This window comes from Kogia breviceps, chromosome 17 (genome assembly GCF_026419965.1).
Source record: "Kogia breviceps isolate mKogBre1 chromosome 17, mKogBre1 haplotype 1, whole genome shotgun sequence".
NCBI lineage: Eukaryota > Metazoa > Chordata > Mammalia > Artiodactyla > Physeteridae > Kogia > Kogia breviceps.
In genome coordinates, this window is record NC_081326.1 from 69,611,768 (window position 1) to 69,628,477 (window position 16,710).

At 35.8% G+C, this 16,710-nt stretch overlaps 1 protein-coding gene across 17 annotated transcripts in view; it reads left to right on the forward strand.

The window, feature by feature from the left end:
* PHF20L1 (PHD finger protein 20 like 1) overlaps positions 1–16,710 on the forward strand; it is a 78,844-nt gene that overhangs the window by 35,589 nt on the left and 26,545 nt on the right. For 15 of the 17 annotated variants that reach the window (XR_010837353.1, XM_067017024.1, XM_059043058.2 and 12 more), the window contains 5 exons: positions 718–970; positions 3,058–3,246; positions 3,512–3,718; positions 10,471–10,527; positions 11,784–11,891. Coding sequence is in view for 16 of the 17 variants with exons in the window: in XM_067017024.1 (XP_066873125.1) it covers positions 718–970; positions 3,058–3,246; positions 3,512–3,718; positions 10,471–10,527; positions 11,784–11,891 (814 nt within the window). In the remaining variant the exon portion in view is untranslated. Of the gene's footprint in view, positions 1–717; positions 971–2,999; positions 3,247–3,511; positions 3,719–10,470; positions 10,528–11,783; positions 11,892–16,710 lie in introns of all 17 variants that reach the window. The other 2 variants (XM_067017032.1, XM_067017035.1) reach the window with 1 other exon arrangement.

Genomic DNA, 16,710 nt, shown 5'->3' on the forward strand with positions numbered 1-16,710 from the left:
TTTTGTTTTTAAATCCAATGTTTTTAACTTACACTTGGTTTTACTCCTTGTTTTTTTTTTTTTGTTGTTGTTGCTTGTTCTGTATTGTTTTTTAGTCTTTTAACTCTGTATTGCTGGTGGCTTTGATTTCATGATGCATTATGCTTATGAAACTCTAGCTTTCAGCACTAAAATGAGTTAAAGATAATGTTTCGTTAATTTGATCATTGTTTTCCTGTTGAGATCTTTCTTTAAAGGGAAATTGTCTACTTAAACCTCTGCATTGAACTCGATAAAGGAAATTATTTTATAAAAAAAAATCTGAAAGTCAGAAGCTTAAATGTATTCCTCTAATACTCTAAAACTTGAAAATGCTGTTTATTTACCTAATTATTATCAATGTCATTGGTAATTATGGTGTCAAAAGAGGTATATTTTAACTCAATACAGAACATATTTGTCCAGTAAGATAACATTTTATTTTCTCAGAATATTATAAATAATACATTTTTAAAAACCTAAATTTAGACTACAAGTTGACAGCATCCCTTTAAAGACAGCCTATTCAACTTTTAGTTAATAATTTGTGGGGTTCTTTTTGGTTTTTCATTTGTAATAGAAATGTTATATGTTGCTTAACAATGTTTTTGGATACTAAAGTTGCTTAACAATCAAAATAGAAAACAACAAAAATGAAGAAACCAAAATAAAAATATCAATTTTTTATTATTTATTCAGGCGATTTCACCTAAACCTCAAAGTCAGAAAAAAAATGAAGCTGACATTAGCAGTTCTGCCAACACTCAGAAACCTGCACTGTTATCCTCAACTTTGTCTTCAGGGAAGGCTCGCAGCAAGAAATGCAAACATGAATCTGGAGATTCTTCTGGGTGTATAAAACCCCCTAAATCACCACTTTCCCCAGAATTAATACAAGTCGAGGATTTGACGATTGTATCTCAGCTTTCTTCTTCAATGATAAATAAAACTAGTGAGCACAGATTTTTAAAAAATAGTTACTTATCCTATAAGATACATTAAAAACAGTTTGGTTGTAGTTATATTGTATTTTTATGAAGTTGCATTTTAAAAATTCAAACTTAAGTGGATATGATAGGGAAGACTTGAAACTATTTTAGGGGCAAAAACCATTTACATTTCTGACTGATGTATTGTACAGAGGTACAGTGACTACTGCTGGTTAAGAAACCTTAGCATTTAATAACCAAAATTACACTGTAGTTTGACTCTCCTCAACTAATAATCCAAGCACAATGAGAGGCCTGATTCATTACAAAAAAACAGAACAAAACCATTATGAGATACAAAAAGACCCATGGTGGATGTTTTCCTGAACTCATTGTCCCCGGTTGTCTGTACCACCTTCAGCAATACATTTTATTCAGTTCTTATTGTAGGATTTAGAGTGCAAACTTCAGTTTAATCTTACTAATAAAGAAGAAGATTGCTTCATTGATCTTATTTTCAAAGATTTTACTGTTTCAATATCACTAATCTTTCAAGAGTTAACTTGGTCTTTTTAAAATAGCCTTTTGACATGGGTTTGGATATATATAAGACAAGATTTGTGTTGACTCTGTTTCTCATGTTTTAGTATTCTAAGTTAGAGACATATGAAAAATAATTACCTGAAAAGTCACTGGGTAAAAGATAATTTTGCTGTCTTTACAGTGAATGAATTAGTAACCTAATTATTAAATGAATATGACACATTTCCTGATGAACTTCTCCATATCATATCTTCCACAACAATTAAAAATGGTGACATTGAGAAGACTTCTATCAATCAAATATATTAACTTCCTCTTACATTCCATTGCTATATTTTTTTTTGCCAAACCGTGTTTTTCAATTTTTGATCAGGTTTTGGTACTTCTTTGTCTTGTTTTGGTTCTTTTTAATAAATGAGTAGAAAGGATGGAAACAGAAAAACTCAATTGTTTCTTTATAAGCTTCATTTCATTATGGCATTTATCATGAAATAATATCATTAGTAGTCACTACAATGTCACATGACATTGATACATATTTTATTTTGCAATTGTTTTGTATTTAGGTATTAGGACCAGTGTTACAGCAATTGAATTTTATTTTATTTTTTTCAATTATCACCATGTCTTTTGCATTTTGACTTTTGTAAAATTATTTTTAAATACCCAAAGCATCAACCTTTTTAGACCACTCTTATTTCCTCCTTCTAAATTAACATGCATATATTGGCTTATGTAGTCCTGCTTGTTCTAAATCATCAAACGTATTTACATGCCATATAGAAAGAAGAAAATGAAAGGTTAAAAAAAAATTTTCCAAACTTCTGTTAATACATAGCTAGAAGATGCTTAAATGGCTCACCAAGTTAGTTTTTTAAAACAAAACAAAAAACACGTGAGGGCAAGAACAGTGTCATATTCTTTAAAAATCCTCGGTTTTTGCCCATAATGAGTACTTAAAGTTGTTTGTGTTCAATTTTTTTTAATGAATCAGGCCCAAATATATGTTTATAAAAATCCATTTGCGGGAACGAGGGTGGGATAAAATTACTTACATTAGTTTTACTTTGGCAAGTAAAGCTCTAACTCTACAATGCATGTCAGATTTTTGTCACCTATGCCCCTGCCTTTTTTTTCTTAGAGTTTCTAGATTTGTAATATAGCAAAAGGGATATATATATATATATATATATTTATATATATATATATATATTTTTTTTAATCTTTGGCTATACAGAGATTATTTTCCCAAAGGAAAAATGGCAACTAACAACGATCTGCAATTAGAGAATTAACTGTAGTCTGTTACTTGGGAAACTACCTGAAATTAATGTTCCATGTTATTTTCTTTTGGTTCTAGTAGGCTTTAGATTTTAGAAGTTTTGATTAACCCTTGTGAATGAGGGCAGTTTTTGCCTTTGATTACTTTTGGAACATGCCGTTCCTTGTGGATACCTTACAACATCAGAGGGCAGAATTTGAATCATTTTTCCCATTTTTCTCCTTAAGTATTATAAGATGATCCTGGCATGTATCTGCTTCGTGAACATTGAAGATCTTTTTCTAGGTCCTCCACAGCCTGTGAACCCCCCTAGACCTTTCAAGCATAGTGAGCGGAGAAGAAGATCCCAGCGTTTAGCCACCTTGCCCATGCCTGATGATTCTGTAGAAAAGGTTTCTCCTCCCTCTCCAGCCACTGATGGGAAAGTATTCTCCATCAGTTCTCAAAATCAGCAAGAGTCTTCAGTACCAGAGGGTAATGTATATTGATTTTCTATAGAACCAAACATAAAAGAAGACAAAACACTGAGATAAAAAAAGATTATTAAAATATTAAGAAATGTCTGCTTTTTCCTTAACAGCTTTTGGACTTATAAGCACTTCATTTAATTCTACAAGTATTTATTTAGTGCCTTCTTTATTTCCAGGCACTGTTTTATTTATATAACATTTTAATCCACATGGATATTAACTGAGACAGTGTATTTATATTAACATATTACATTCTTTATTTTGTGTAGTGCCTGATGTTGCACATTTGTCACTTGAGAAACTGGGACCCTGTCTCCCTCTTGACTTAAGTCGTGGTTCGGAAGTTACAGCACCGCTAGCCCCAGATCCCTCTTACCATAATGAATGCCCCAGGGCAGAAAAGGAAGATACACAGATGCTTACAAATCTTTCTTCCAAAGCAGTAACTGATGGAAGAGGAGCTCCAACAGCATCAGGTAAAAATTCATTTTACAAGTTAGCTAGGCTTGCATTTATACAGTAAAAACAGTTTGATGTATAATTACATTATTTTAGTATGTAGTTCCTCTTTATAAATACTTCTCCATAACATCTGTGGAAGACAGGGTTGCTCAGTCTGTTTAACGTCCTTTTGTGTGACCATTTACTATCATATTCTGTGGCTATACTTCTTATTTTGTCACTTTAATCTACTTCCTTCTCCCTACTTCTTTCTTACATCCTGTTTTTACTAAATAGGAATTATTAGAGCTAAATATAATTTCAGAAGTTTCTTGGTTTTGAAGCCAGAAAATAACTTAATGGGCTCAATACTTAGGTTTAAGGATTTAATAGAATCTAATATTTAAGGAACACTTAGCTTAAATTAACTTATATACCTGTGTCTTACATATAATCCCATATTTTGGAGCAGAATCTCCAAAATTTAAATATAATTTGTTGTAATGTTATTTTGAGAGTCTAATGTGTAAAATCAGCCATACTCAGTAAGACATTTTTTGATGATTTTATGACACTTATTGTAATCTGAAATCTTTCAGAGGTATTTTATCAAGTTGATATTTTAATCTAACAGAATATTAGATTTATATTTATTTATATTTCCCTTATATGGTTACATTGTTTTACTTGGAAGTTTTATAGAATTTTAACCTCAACCAAAGAGTCCCTACAGTAAAAGAAAAAAAAAGGCAAATACTAATTTCTAATTTCAAATGCTTTTTCAGTAAAATTACTGAATTGGAATTATCAGTAGATGGATGAATAAGGTGAATTGAGTCAGTTCAGGAGTAGGGAAAAACATAAAACTGTTTTTTGATTAGCAGCCAGAGAGTATTGGGGATAATCGATTTTAGTAGCATCTTCTCTGAAACCACTTTATCAGATCCTTGGATGAAGTATAAAATAGAGCTTGCTGTTTTCTGGTGGTGGTGTATATTAAAATAAAATGATTGAAGTAACTTAAGCATACTTTTTATATTACTGCTGTTACCTTCTTGTTCCTTCTTTCAAAGTGAAAGTGTAACTAATGTATTAAACATACAGTGTTCTACAATTCCATTAATCAATAAAAGATTGAAGTTATTTTGTACGTGATAGTGTTTCCATATCTTGTTTTAAAAAAATCAGTGCCCAAATTTGAAGATTTGTGGGCTTTGAAACATTTCTTGTCATTTCCCAAAACTGATCCATTGTCTTTGGACAATTTCTAAGCCCCTTCTATCTGTAGGGTAATTAATTTTTCTTTTCCCTGTTTTCACAAGATTTCTGAATTACCTTTAACCCTTTGAGATACTTTTCCTGGTGAAGTTCTTATGAGTCCTTTAACAATCTGGAATTTGTTGTTGTACTGAATATATGAAAAATATGTTCAAGTTAAAATGGTATATATTCATTGGGGAATTTATTTTTATTTATTTATTTTTTAAAATGAAAAAGTCATTAGTTTTTTAAATGTGTTATTTTTTTTTTTTTTTTTTTTTTTTTTTTTTGCGGTATGCGGGCCTCTCACTGTTGTGGCCTCTCCCATTGCGGAGCACAGGCTGCGGACGCGCAGGCTCAGCAGCCATGGCTCACGGGCCCAGCCGCTCCGCGGCACGTGGGATCCTCCCGGACCAGGGCACGAACCCGTGTCTCCTGCATCGGCAGGCAGACTCTCAACCACTGCGCCACCAGGGAAGCCCTAAATGTGTTATTTTTAAAAATATTTATTTATTTATTTATTTTTGCCTGTGTTAGGTCTTCGTTTCTCTGCGAGGGCTTTCTCTAGTTGCGGCGAGCGGGGGCCACTCTTCATCGTGGTGTGTGGGCCTCTCACTATCGCAGCCTCTCTTGTTGCAGAGCACAGGCTCCAGACGCGCAGGCTCAGTAGTTGTGGCTCACCGGCCCAGTTGCTCCGCGGCATGTGGGATCTTCCCAGACCAGGGCTCGAACCCATGTCCCCTGCATTAGCAGGCAGATTCTCAACCACTGTGCCACCAAGGAAGCCCTCAATGTGTATATTTTTAATTTATGTATTTATTTATTTTTGGCTGCTTTGGGTCTTTGTTGCTGCGCGCGGGCTTCTCATCGTGGTGACTTCTTTTTTGGGGGAGCATGGGCACTAGGTGCATGGGCTCAGTAGTTGTGGCACATGGGCTCAGTAGTTGTGGCTCACAGGCTCTAGAGTGCAGGCTCAGCAGTTGTGGCACACGGGCTTAGTTGCTCTGTGGCATGTGGGATCTTCCCAGACCAGGGCTCGAACCTGTGTACCCTGCATTGGCAGATGGATACTTAACCACTGCGCCGCCAGGGAAGCCTGGGGAATTTATTTTTAGATGTGCATTTGAAAACGTTTGTATTTTTTTTTATATAGCAATAGTAACAAGACTGAAAAATAGACGAATGTAAATAGCTGTATAATAACTAAGTTATGTTAGTTGAATGATGTATCCTAAAATGTCAAAGTAGTGATTGTACATGGAAATCTTTAATTCCAGTGATTTTGTGTCTAATCAGAGTACTAGCCTAGTGGGTTTTTTTTTTCCCCCAGAATTTGTAGTATATTTGTGGAGATGTAGCTAATTATCATTGGGGTGTGGTTCTTGTTTCTCATAATGGTTAAAAAATGTACTGAGGTAGAGGGAAGGCACAATATTTTTTTCCTTTTTAAGTATTCAAAAAACTATTTGAGAAAGTCAAAGTTGTAAGATAATTTTCTGGAAAAGTGAAAGGTAGAGAGGAGTTTGGTTTTATAATGTGATGTATTTATAAGTTTGTTGAAGAGTGAGGGTCATCTTAAGTATGGTGAAGACCGGCAACTTTAATTGCTTAAATCAAGGAAATGCATGGATTTAAATGTTAATTACTGGAAGTCCATTTGTTAGTGGGTTGAACACAGTCACAGCATTTGAATGCGGGGCTTGGGGGGATTCTGATTTATTTCTATTACCCCTTTTAATTTTTTATTTTTTGAGGGAAGTAATGGAATTCAGGTCATGTTCTAATTGGACATCTTTTGATTAAAACCTTGTGAACCTGTCTGACTTGCACTGAAATTCTCAGTGGTCTGCGTGCTTTCTCAACATTTTTGTTAGCTACCCTCTCGAAACTGTTTCGTAGTATTTGTTGGCCTTCTGTCTGCTTCCCAAGTTGTCTTCCGTCTGCAGTCAAAGTACCAGGTGTTTTGTTTTTGTTTCTTCTTTCTTTTTAATTTTTTAATTTGTTTGCTTGGTTTGTTTCATGTTAATTGTAAAAGTAAATTTTGTTACTGTTGAATTTTTTTTTTTTTTTTATGTGGTACGCGGGCCTCTCACTGTTGTGGCCTCTCCCATTGCGGAGCGCAGGCTCCGGACGCGCAGGCTCAGCGGCCACGGCTCACGGGCCCAGCCGCTCTGCGGCATGTGGGATCTTCCCGGACCGGGGCACGAACCCGTGTCCCCTGCATCGGCAGGCGGATTCTCAACCACTGCGCCACCAGGGAAGCCCGTTACTGTTGAATTTTCAAACTTCTGTAGGAAGCATTATTTACCAGAACTTGTATCAAAGACGTTTTCTGGAGTATTTTTTTCAAATTGGAATTTTGGGGGTATTAAGAACGATGAGGATGTTATTAAATTAACTGTGAAATAGTTTAACAGACTTAGAGTTTTACTTTTTCATGTGAGTGATACGTGCACGCTTATATCACAGTCATGGTAAAGAATTAACGAGATTATGCAAATTATCCAATTATTATATACATGTGTTCTTAATAGGTTAACACTTGTTTTTTCCAGTATAGATAATGAACTTGCCCTAATCCTCTGCATTCTTCCACTGGGAAGCATGCATAGAATATGACTAACCAAGGTTAAGAATACTGTTGCTGCCACCATTACCAAAAACAGTCATTGGTGCCCTTGTAAAAATCGATGCCTTTGTTTTTATTTTATTATCAGAATGCTTTCTCTAACAGAGCCAACTGGTTTTAGGTAAGGATAGAGTTAGTTCTGTTACTCTTAGTTCTGTCTCTAACTGGGATGTTAACTAGTTTTCTTATTTATCTACTGGATGTATGTACTGATACAAGAAATACTGAATTACTTTGACCCCTTCAAGGTGTTAAAATATGGAAGCTCAGTGTATGGACGGGTGAGACAATAACAGTCACATTCTGACTTGTGTGGACACCAATTTCACATTTACTTTCTAAAAAGCCTTTTTGTTTTAAAGTGTTTTTCAGTTTTTTTCCAGAATTGTACAAAACAAAACTACAACCAGAGACTCCGTAATCTCCCTCCACCCCACAGCAGATGTTCATGGCTTGTACAGAGCCTGGGGTTTCCACGGAGAGTCTCAGGGATAGCCTCCCTTTTTGCCAGGAGAATCAGATATTTAGCACAGTGCCGAAACCTCTCCACATTACTGCGCCTTGCAGGATGTGAAAGCAGGCATGGCTCAGAGATCTGTCGCTCTTGCTTTAATCTAAACAGCTCCATTCGTTTTTTTATTGTGTTTTTCATTTGGCGGGGGGGTTTGTATTATGTATTGGAATATTATGTAATATTTTGTTTGACGAAAATGTTCTGTTGATAAAATTTAGTGTAAAAATCACTATTCTATAAACTAATATCCACGTACTTTGGTTCCCAAATTCTAGTGCATGGTGAAATAAGGACAATGTAGAGAACTTCTCATAAAATGAAATTGATTCTTTTGTAGAATTCTTAAATAGACCTATTTCTTTTTTTTCTATTTGGGCATTGGTGTTTTTTAAAGTCCTGCCATTATTGCATATAGGAATATTTATTTTAATATCCTTAATTGTGTAAAATGTGGACGAGCCTTTCTCAGTTCCCCAATTTTACTTTCAAAATTTTATCAGTTAAGAAATATAAAGGTTTGGGAACCCACCAGAACATGTAAAAACAATCTACAACTGGTCCTCCTGAAAGCACTCTGCTCGTTACTGAATCTGTTCTGCTGTGCTGACCTGTGTTCCGGAGCTGAGGTTCAGGACCATTTTATTTGTCTTCCAAGTACCTGAGGGATCCCACACATTCTAGTCAGGAAAGGCAGCCCTGTAAGGCAGTTCCTTCCATTTGAATCTCACCAGGGGATTCTGGCCTTGCTCCACCTTTCACTCTGGAGACTCAGTGCTCCTGGGGATTAGGGAGGGACCTACAAGGCCTTAATCATGATCAAGGGCTGCTTCTGGTATAGCTCTGCTAGCACAGAGGATTTAGAAAGCAAATCTCTTACTGTTTCTGTTGTAAATGCCTTGTCATTTTCAAGAAAATTGCATTAAATTTGTGGAATTTTCATGGCATTAATTGTTAGTAAACAGTAATTAGTAAAAGGAAGCGAGGTATTTGTTCAACAGTTTTGATAATAAGGAAGTTTAATTGTATTTCTCTTTGCTCTGATGTCCTGTTCATTTTTTTGTCATAAGAAATCTTTTTGTCATGGAGATTATCAATATTTTTACTTAATTTGAAACTTAATTATTAGAACCTTATTAGCATTTAATTCAAGTTGAGTGGTATTTTTACATTTTTATTGTGTTTTATTTAAATTATGTAAATTATTTGCAATAAGATGAATAAAGTGCTAGCTTTTTTGATACTGTACTGCAGTGATTTAAAAATCAAAGAACTCATAACTGGTGATATTAAAGCATAATTGAATAGATTGAAATTGTATTTTAAATGCACTTGAGTGTTTTTCTTGGATTAACCCTAGACACACATAAGATATTAGCATTGGCAGTGGTTGAATATGAGTTGAGAAGCTTGGTTAAGTGTGTCTGTGTCAGCAGCACAGTTCATGAGGTGCACTATTGGTTTAAAAATGTATTTTGGACTATTAGATAATAAGACCTAAGTGCCACTAAGTTTGAATAATTTGTATGTGATAATAAGCCTTTATATCTTACATTTGGATAAAGACCAAAATGATTTGTAGAATAATTCTGTTTTGGCTTTTATCATTACCTAATAACACATTCATTATGGAGTTCAAAGGTACAAGCTTTTGTTCTAGGCAACAGAGGTTAAATATTAGTTTAAAAATTTTATGCAGATTGTTGAAAACCAGTATAATTTAATGTGAAATTTAATATTTCATTTGGATGACTGGAATAGCATTTTGTCATAGTTGTCACAGGAGCAGAAATGTTATGTGGACCTACCCCTGGAGTGCATTTCAGCATGGATTGCCAAAGCCTGTGATGCCAGAGTTGATCTTAACTGATTGCCTAGTGCATTTATCCTAACATTTTTTGTGTTCAGACCCATATTTATACTATTTCTAGAACTGACGTAGTCTCAAATTATTGCCTCACCATAAAGGGGGACGTGAAAAACACGGCTTAGTAGTTTTCAGACACTAAGCATTTCATCAATATACACATTTTCACTCATCTTATACTGATAACAACAGGAGGTAGATGCTCTTCCTCCTATTTAGCAGATAAGGAAACTGAAGCATTGAGAGATTAAATGATTCACTTGAGGCTGTGAGCTAATAAATGGTGGAACTAGGAATCTAATCTGAGTAGTCCGAGGGAACAAAAATCATTTTAAATTTATTATTCCTTTGAAGTAAGAAATCCCACTTCTTTGTTACTAGTTCAGGCAATAAAATAATGTAGACCTTTAGGGGAAAAGAGTCTTAGGTAGAGTTTTGTGAGCAGTTGTAATTTAAAACATTGTCCCATACTTTTAACCCTTTCTGACTAAACTTACATATTTTTCCCCTAAACCTGCAGGAATATCGAAAACAGAAAAAAAAGTGAAATTGGAAGAAAAAAGCTCAACTACATTTGGTATGAACAGAAAGTAATCTTTAAGCAAAAGGCTATAGATGGCTTGGCAGTGGGAGGACATAGTCTGTCCCTTACTTTTTACCTGTTAGTGCTCCTTTAGGTGTAAGTGATCATCTGTTTTAGTGTTTATTAGTGTTATTCGGCTCCAAATATGTGATTTCTTAAATACATATCTTGCAGTAGTATGTGTATTTTTTGTCAAGGGAGCCTAAGGCTTTCTCTGAGAACTTGATGTTTTTGAACATCTTTAAAACTATGACTGTTTAAGCTACCATTTAATATTGTTGAAACTTAGAGAATGGATGGTAAATTAAAGTAGGCTTTTTTTTCAGCCTTTTTCTTTTACTTTATAAAAAGTTACTAAGTTTTCTGCTGTCTTTTCTGTCTTCTGTGCTATAATGACTAAAAGTTTTTCTGCTATCTTTTCTGTCTTCTGTGCTATAATGACTAAAAGTTTTGGAATAATGGATAATATAGTCTTAAGTATTCTACAGATTAGCTACCTGGAGCTTGAGTTACTGAAAGTTGGTTTAATATGGTTGATGAGTCATGGGCTAAACCTTTCTGAGTTGGAACAATAGTTGAATATATGTGATGAATTAATTTTAAATAAAATACTCTAGGAAACTGTTTTAACATCTGTTCATTTTCTTTAAAGTGCATATGATTGGGAAAAAGGAATATTTTAAAATTTGGGGACAAACTTTAGTTTAATGAAATAAGTTTTTTTTCTTTGTGCTTTTTATTTTCATTCTTGTATGCACTGGGAAAGTGTTGAAAGACTGAAGGACTTATTTGTGGAAATGATTTAGTTTTTTTGTTTTTCCAAAGGAAAAAAAAAGTTGAAGTTTTTTTGTTTTTTATTTTTTAAGCTTCTAGTATATTTTCTCATTAAATTTTGTGTGGAAATGCTGAGTCTCCTCAGTCAGGTCTTTCTTAAGTTATGGAGTTTATTTCTTGCCACATCAGGAAACTGAGTTATATTACTCATTTAAAGATTTTAACTACTGTCTGTGTTAACTTTAAGGTGTCAGGAGTTGGGATTTCTCAACACTGCTAATGAAGATCCCCTCTTATAGCCCAATAAGCTAATCAGGAGTTCCAGACTCATGACAGGAACAGTTTAATTGAATCCATCCACTCTGGGCAGGTGACTGGAATAGCTGATTAAAACATAAATGCTGCTTTTAGGTTAACCACAGAGGAACAACTCAGGATCAGTCATGATTACTAACTTACTCACTTTGGTCATTTAGGTAAGAGAAAAGAAAAGGATAAAGAAAGAAAAGAGAAGAGGGACAAAGATCACTACAAACCAAAGCAGAAGAAGAAGAAGAAAAAGAAAAAGAAATCTAAGCAGCATGGTAAGTATAGTCCTCCCTCAGTATCTGGTTGGTGCGGGGGTATTGGTTCCAGGACCCCCAGAGGATACCAAAATCCACTGATGCCCAAGTTTCTTATATCAAATGACATGGTATATTCGGCCCTTCATACCTGTGGTTCCATATCCTTGGAAATTGAAAATTGATCCACAGTTGGTTAAATCCCCAGTCGCAGAACTTGTGGATACAGTGGGCTGACTGTATGCTAAAATGGTGGTTCCCATTTTTAAAAATTCTAAAATGCTTTCAACTGTCCTTTTCTACTAAAATGATGGTAGGACAATATTCCCATGTTCTTGACAGCTGAGAAGTTCCTGTAGTAGCTTTCCCTTGTCTTGCTAATTTTGAAACTATGCAGCTCTGTTTTACTACAGTCTGTAAGTTAAGTGGTTTGTAAATTAATCACTGCAACTGATAGAGTCTTTCATTGCCAGCGTTGTGGTGACCTGGATATCCTGACCAAGTACCCTTCTGTGTACTGAAGGAATTATTCTCAATCTAGAATCTTAATAGTCCCTTGAATTAGCTTTCAAAAATGAGGGAAAATATTTTTAGAAAAACCTGGAAAAACCAAATTATTTTTCTATCAATAGCCTGTCTCTAAAGGGTGTCCTTTTAGATAGTCATTAAAGCAAAAATCATTCCTGGAGATAGGAGGTTACCATATAATGATAGAGGTTCCTTTCACTTTATATCTTTCTAGACATACAATCTCTAAATTTCATCACCGAGTAACATCCTCATATCTTTCTTAGTAATTAATAAATTAACAAAACTCAGAAGTATCTGTAAGGATACTGAGAAAGATGGCAGCTGCACAGTTGATCTAGTAGACCTGTCCAGGACACTGAACTCAGCAGCTGCAGAGTAGACAGTTTTATCAAACAGACAGAAACATTTATTAAAATTGACCATGGGACGCAGCTTCAAGCAAACCTCAACACATTTTAAAGATATTATAGTTAACTAAAATCAGTATTGAAGAGACAAAAAGTCCCATATGTTTAGAAATCAAGCAAAATATTTTTATATAATTTATGGATAAAGAAAGGCACAGTACCAAAGGGAAGGTAAGATGTTAAGAACCTGACAGGTGATGAAAATGTTATATATGTGTCAAAACTTGAGAATGTAGTTAAAATGGCACTTAGAAGAAGAATATCAAGTGGTGTACATGCTTATATTAGAAAGGAAAGCTGAAAGTCAGCTAAGTCTCGAGCTTAAGAAGGTAGAAAAGAATAAGTCCAAAAAAAGTAGAAGTGATATGAGTAATAAACATATGAGCAGAAATTAATAAACTAAAAAGAAATGCTAGGAAGAAAGGAAAAATGCCCAAATTAATTTTTTTGTAAAGAATGAATAAGATCAACAAACCTCCGGGAAGGCTGTTAAGAAAAAAAAGACAAAATGTACAAATAAATGATATTAAGAATAAAGAGAACATAACTACAGATACTCCAGACATAAAAATAAGATAATGTAAACAACTTTATACCAGTGAACTTGAAAGGTTATTTGAAGGTATGGGCAATTGCCAGACACCAAACTTATTCAGGAAGGTAGAAATCTGAATAGTCTTCAAACCTTGAAAGAAATTTAATCGGCATTTTAAAATCTTTTCACAAAGAAAGACGTCCTGGTCCAACAAGTTTTGCTATCAAGTTCTACCAAACATTAAAGGAGCAGATTATTCCAAACTTACATAAATCATTTTAGAATTTAGAAAAAGAGGGCGCACTCCTGTAGTGGGATGAATCGTGCCCCCCGCAAGTAGGTGTCCAACTCCTGACCCCCATACCTGTGAATGTGACTGCGTTCGGGAATAGGATCTTTGCTGATATGATTAAGATTGAGGTCATCTGGGTTTTGGAGTGGACCCTAAAGCCAATGACTGGTGTCTTATAAGAGAAAGGAGAGGGGGATTTGAGACACAGGGGAAAAGTCTGTGCAAATACATAGGAAGTGATTGGAGTGATGCAGGTCCAAGCCAAGGAGCTTGAGCCACCAAAAGCTGCAAGAGGCAAGGAAGAATTTGCCTCTAGAGACTTCAGAGGGAGATGGCCCTGCTGAGACCTAATTTTGGACTTCTGGCCCCCAGAACTGAGAGAGAATAAATTTCTATTGTTTCACTCCACCAAATTTGTGGTAATTTGTTGGGGCAGCCCTAGGAAACTAATACAACTCCAAATGCACTTTAGATGATTTAAATAACTTTGCTCTCAAAATCAGAAGAGAACGGTGTGGGAAAGGACAATCACGGGCTCTTCTTATTTATGGAGAAAGATGCGAAACACATAAATAAATGTTATGGAATTAAATCTAGCAGTATATTTAAAAGTATGACCGCATAGGTTTGGAATGCAGAGTTGGTTTGACATTAGAAAATTAATTAATGAAATTCACCACAGTAACATTACAGTTTTGATAAATGTAGAAAAACCATTTGATACATCCATGTGTACTTATGTTTGAAAAAAAAAACTATGAATAGCAGATTATAAAACTTTCTTTAGAAATGTAAAGAAGGCCTAAACAAATGGGAAATAATTCATGTTCATGGGGTTGTAGATTTGCTATTGATGTCACTTCAAATAAATCTATAGGTTCATTGCTGATTCTAAAACAATATGGAAGAGTAAAGAGCCAAAAATAATACAGTCACTCTTGAAGAAGAATAGGAGAAGAATGACTGTTCAGTTATAGTTATTACAGCAGTGAGGTATTTTGAAAGAACAGATTTGTTAAGAACAGGATAATCCAAAGCAGATTCATACATATTTCAAAACTTGGTTTATTCAAAGCTGGCATCTTAGTTTAACAAGTAAGGGATGAACTTTTCAGTAATTGGTATTAGAACAATTTATAATCCATATGGTGAAGAAGAATGAAACTGGACTCCACCTTACACCGTACACAAAAATCAATTCCAGGTTGATTAAAGACTTAGTATGTGAAAGACAAAACTATAGAACTTCGAAAGTATAGGAAAATATCTTCATGATCTTTGGGCAGAGATTTCTAAACAAAAAATGCTAACCCGAAACAAAAAGGTTGAAAATGTGACTAGACTGAAATGAACTTTGGTTCATCACAAGCATTATAAAGAGAGAGAAAACACAGCACAAACCATAAGAAGATACTGGCAATGCAAATACCTGACAAAGCATTCGTTTTCAAAATATATTTCAAACGCTTACAGATCAAAAAGGAAAAGAAAACCCAGTATGAAAATCGACAAAAGGTTTCAACAGGTGTTTCACAGAAGTGGAAACCTGAAAATGATAAAATGATTATATAATACAGTGCTCACTCTTATGAGAAGCTGCATAATGCAGTTTTCAGAACCTGGTGAAATCTATTTCCTGTCTGACACATGGGCAGAAATTACAAGGTGGATGATGTCAGATGTTGCTGAGGAGATGGAAACAGCTGTACAACTTCTATGGAAAAGCAGTGATGCTTTTCTGATGAGAGTAGAGTTGATGATGTGCTTACCACGTGACCTCAGATTCCTAACTAAACTCACATGGTAGGTACATCAGGAGACATATACAAGAATGTTCACAGCAGCACTGGCATTGGCCCAGGTGTCCACCTGTCCATTCAGTGGACTGTGTATCACTATGTAAATAAATCGATTATACCCACTAGAATCTCATCAACAAAATGGTTAAGCTAAAAATCAAGTCACTGAATTGGTTCAAGACAGCAGAGTAGAAGGATGTGCTCTCCCTCTTGCGAGAGCACCAGAGTCACAACTAACTGCTGAACAGTCATCGACAGGAAGACACTGGAACTCACCAGAAAAGATACCCCACATCCAAAGACAAAGGAGAAGCCACAATGAGACAGTAGGAGGGGCGCAATCACAATAAAATCAAATCCCATAACTGCTGGGTGGGTGACTCACAAACTGGAGAACACTTATACCACAGAAGTCCACCCACTGGAGTGAAGGTTCTGAGCCCCACATCAGACTTCCCAACCTGGGGGTCCGGCAACGGGAAGAGGAATTCCTAGAGAATCAGACATTGAAAGCTAGTGGGATTTGACTGCAGGACTTCAACAGGACTGGGGGAAACAGAGACTCCACTCTGGAGGGCACACACAAAGTAGTGTGCACATCGGGACCCAGGGGAAGGAGCTGTGACCCCATAGGTGACTGAACCAGACCTACCTGCTAGTGTTGGAGGGTCTCCTGCAGAGGTGGGGGGTGGCTGTGTCTCACCATGAGGACAAGGACACTGGCAGCATAAGTTCTGGGAAGTACTCCTTGGCGTGACTCCTCCCAGAGTCCACCATTAGCCCCATCAAAGAGTCTGGGTAGATTCCAGTGTTGGGTCGCCTCAGGCCAAACAACCAACAAGGAGGGAACCCAGCCCCACCCATCGGACAAGCAGATTAAAGTTTTACTGAGCTCTGCCCACCAGAGCAACAGCCAGCTGTACCCACCACCAGTCCCTCCCATCAGGAAACTTGCACAAGCCTCTTAGATAGCCTCATCCACCAGAGGGCAGACAGCAGAAGCAAGAAGAGCTACAGTCCTGCAGCCTGTGGAAGAAAAACCACATTCACAGAAAGATAGACAAGAGGAAAAGGCAGAGGGCTATGTACCAGATGAAGGAACAAGATAAAACCCCAGAAAAATAACTACGTGAAGTGGAGATAGGCAACCTTCCAGAAAAAGAATTCAGAATAATGATAACGAAGATGATCCAGGACCTCGGAAAAAGAATGGAGGCAAAGATGGAGAAGATGCAAGAAATGTTTAACAAAGACTTAAAAGAATTAAAGAACAAAC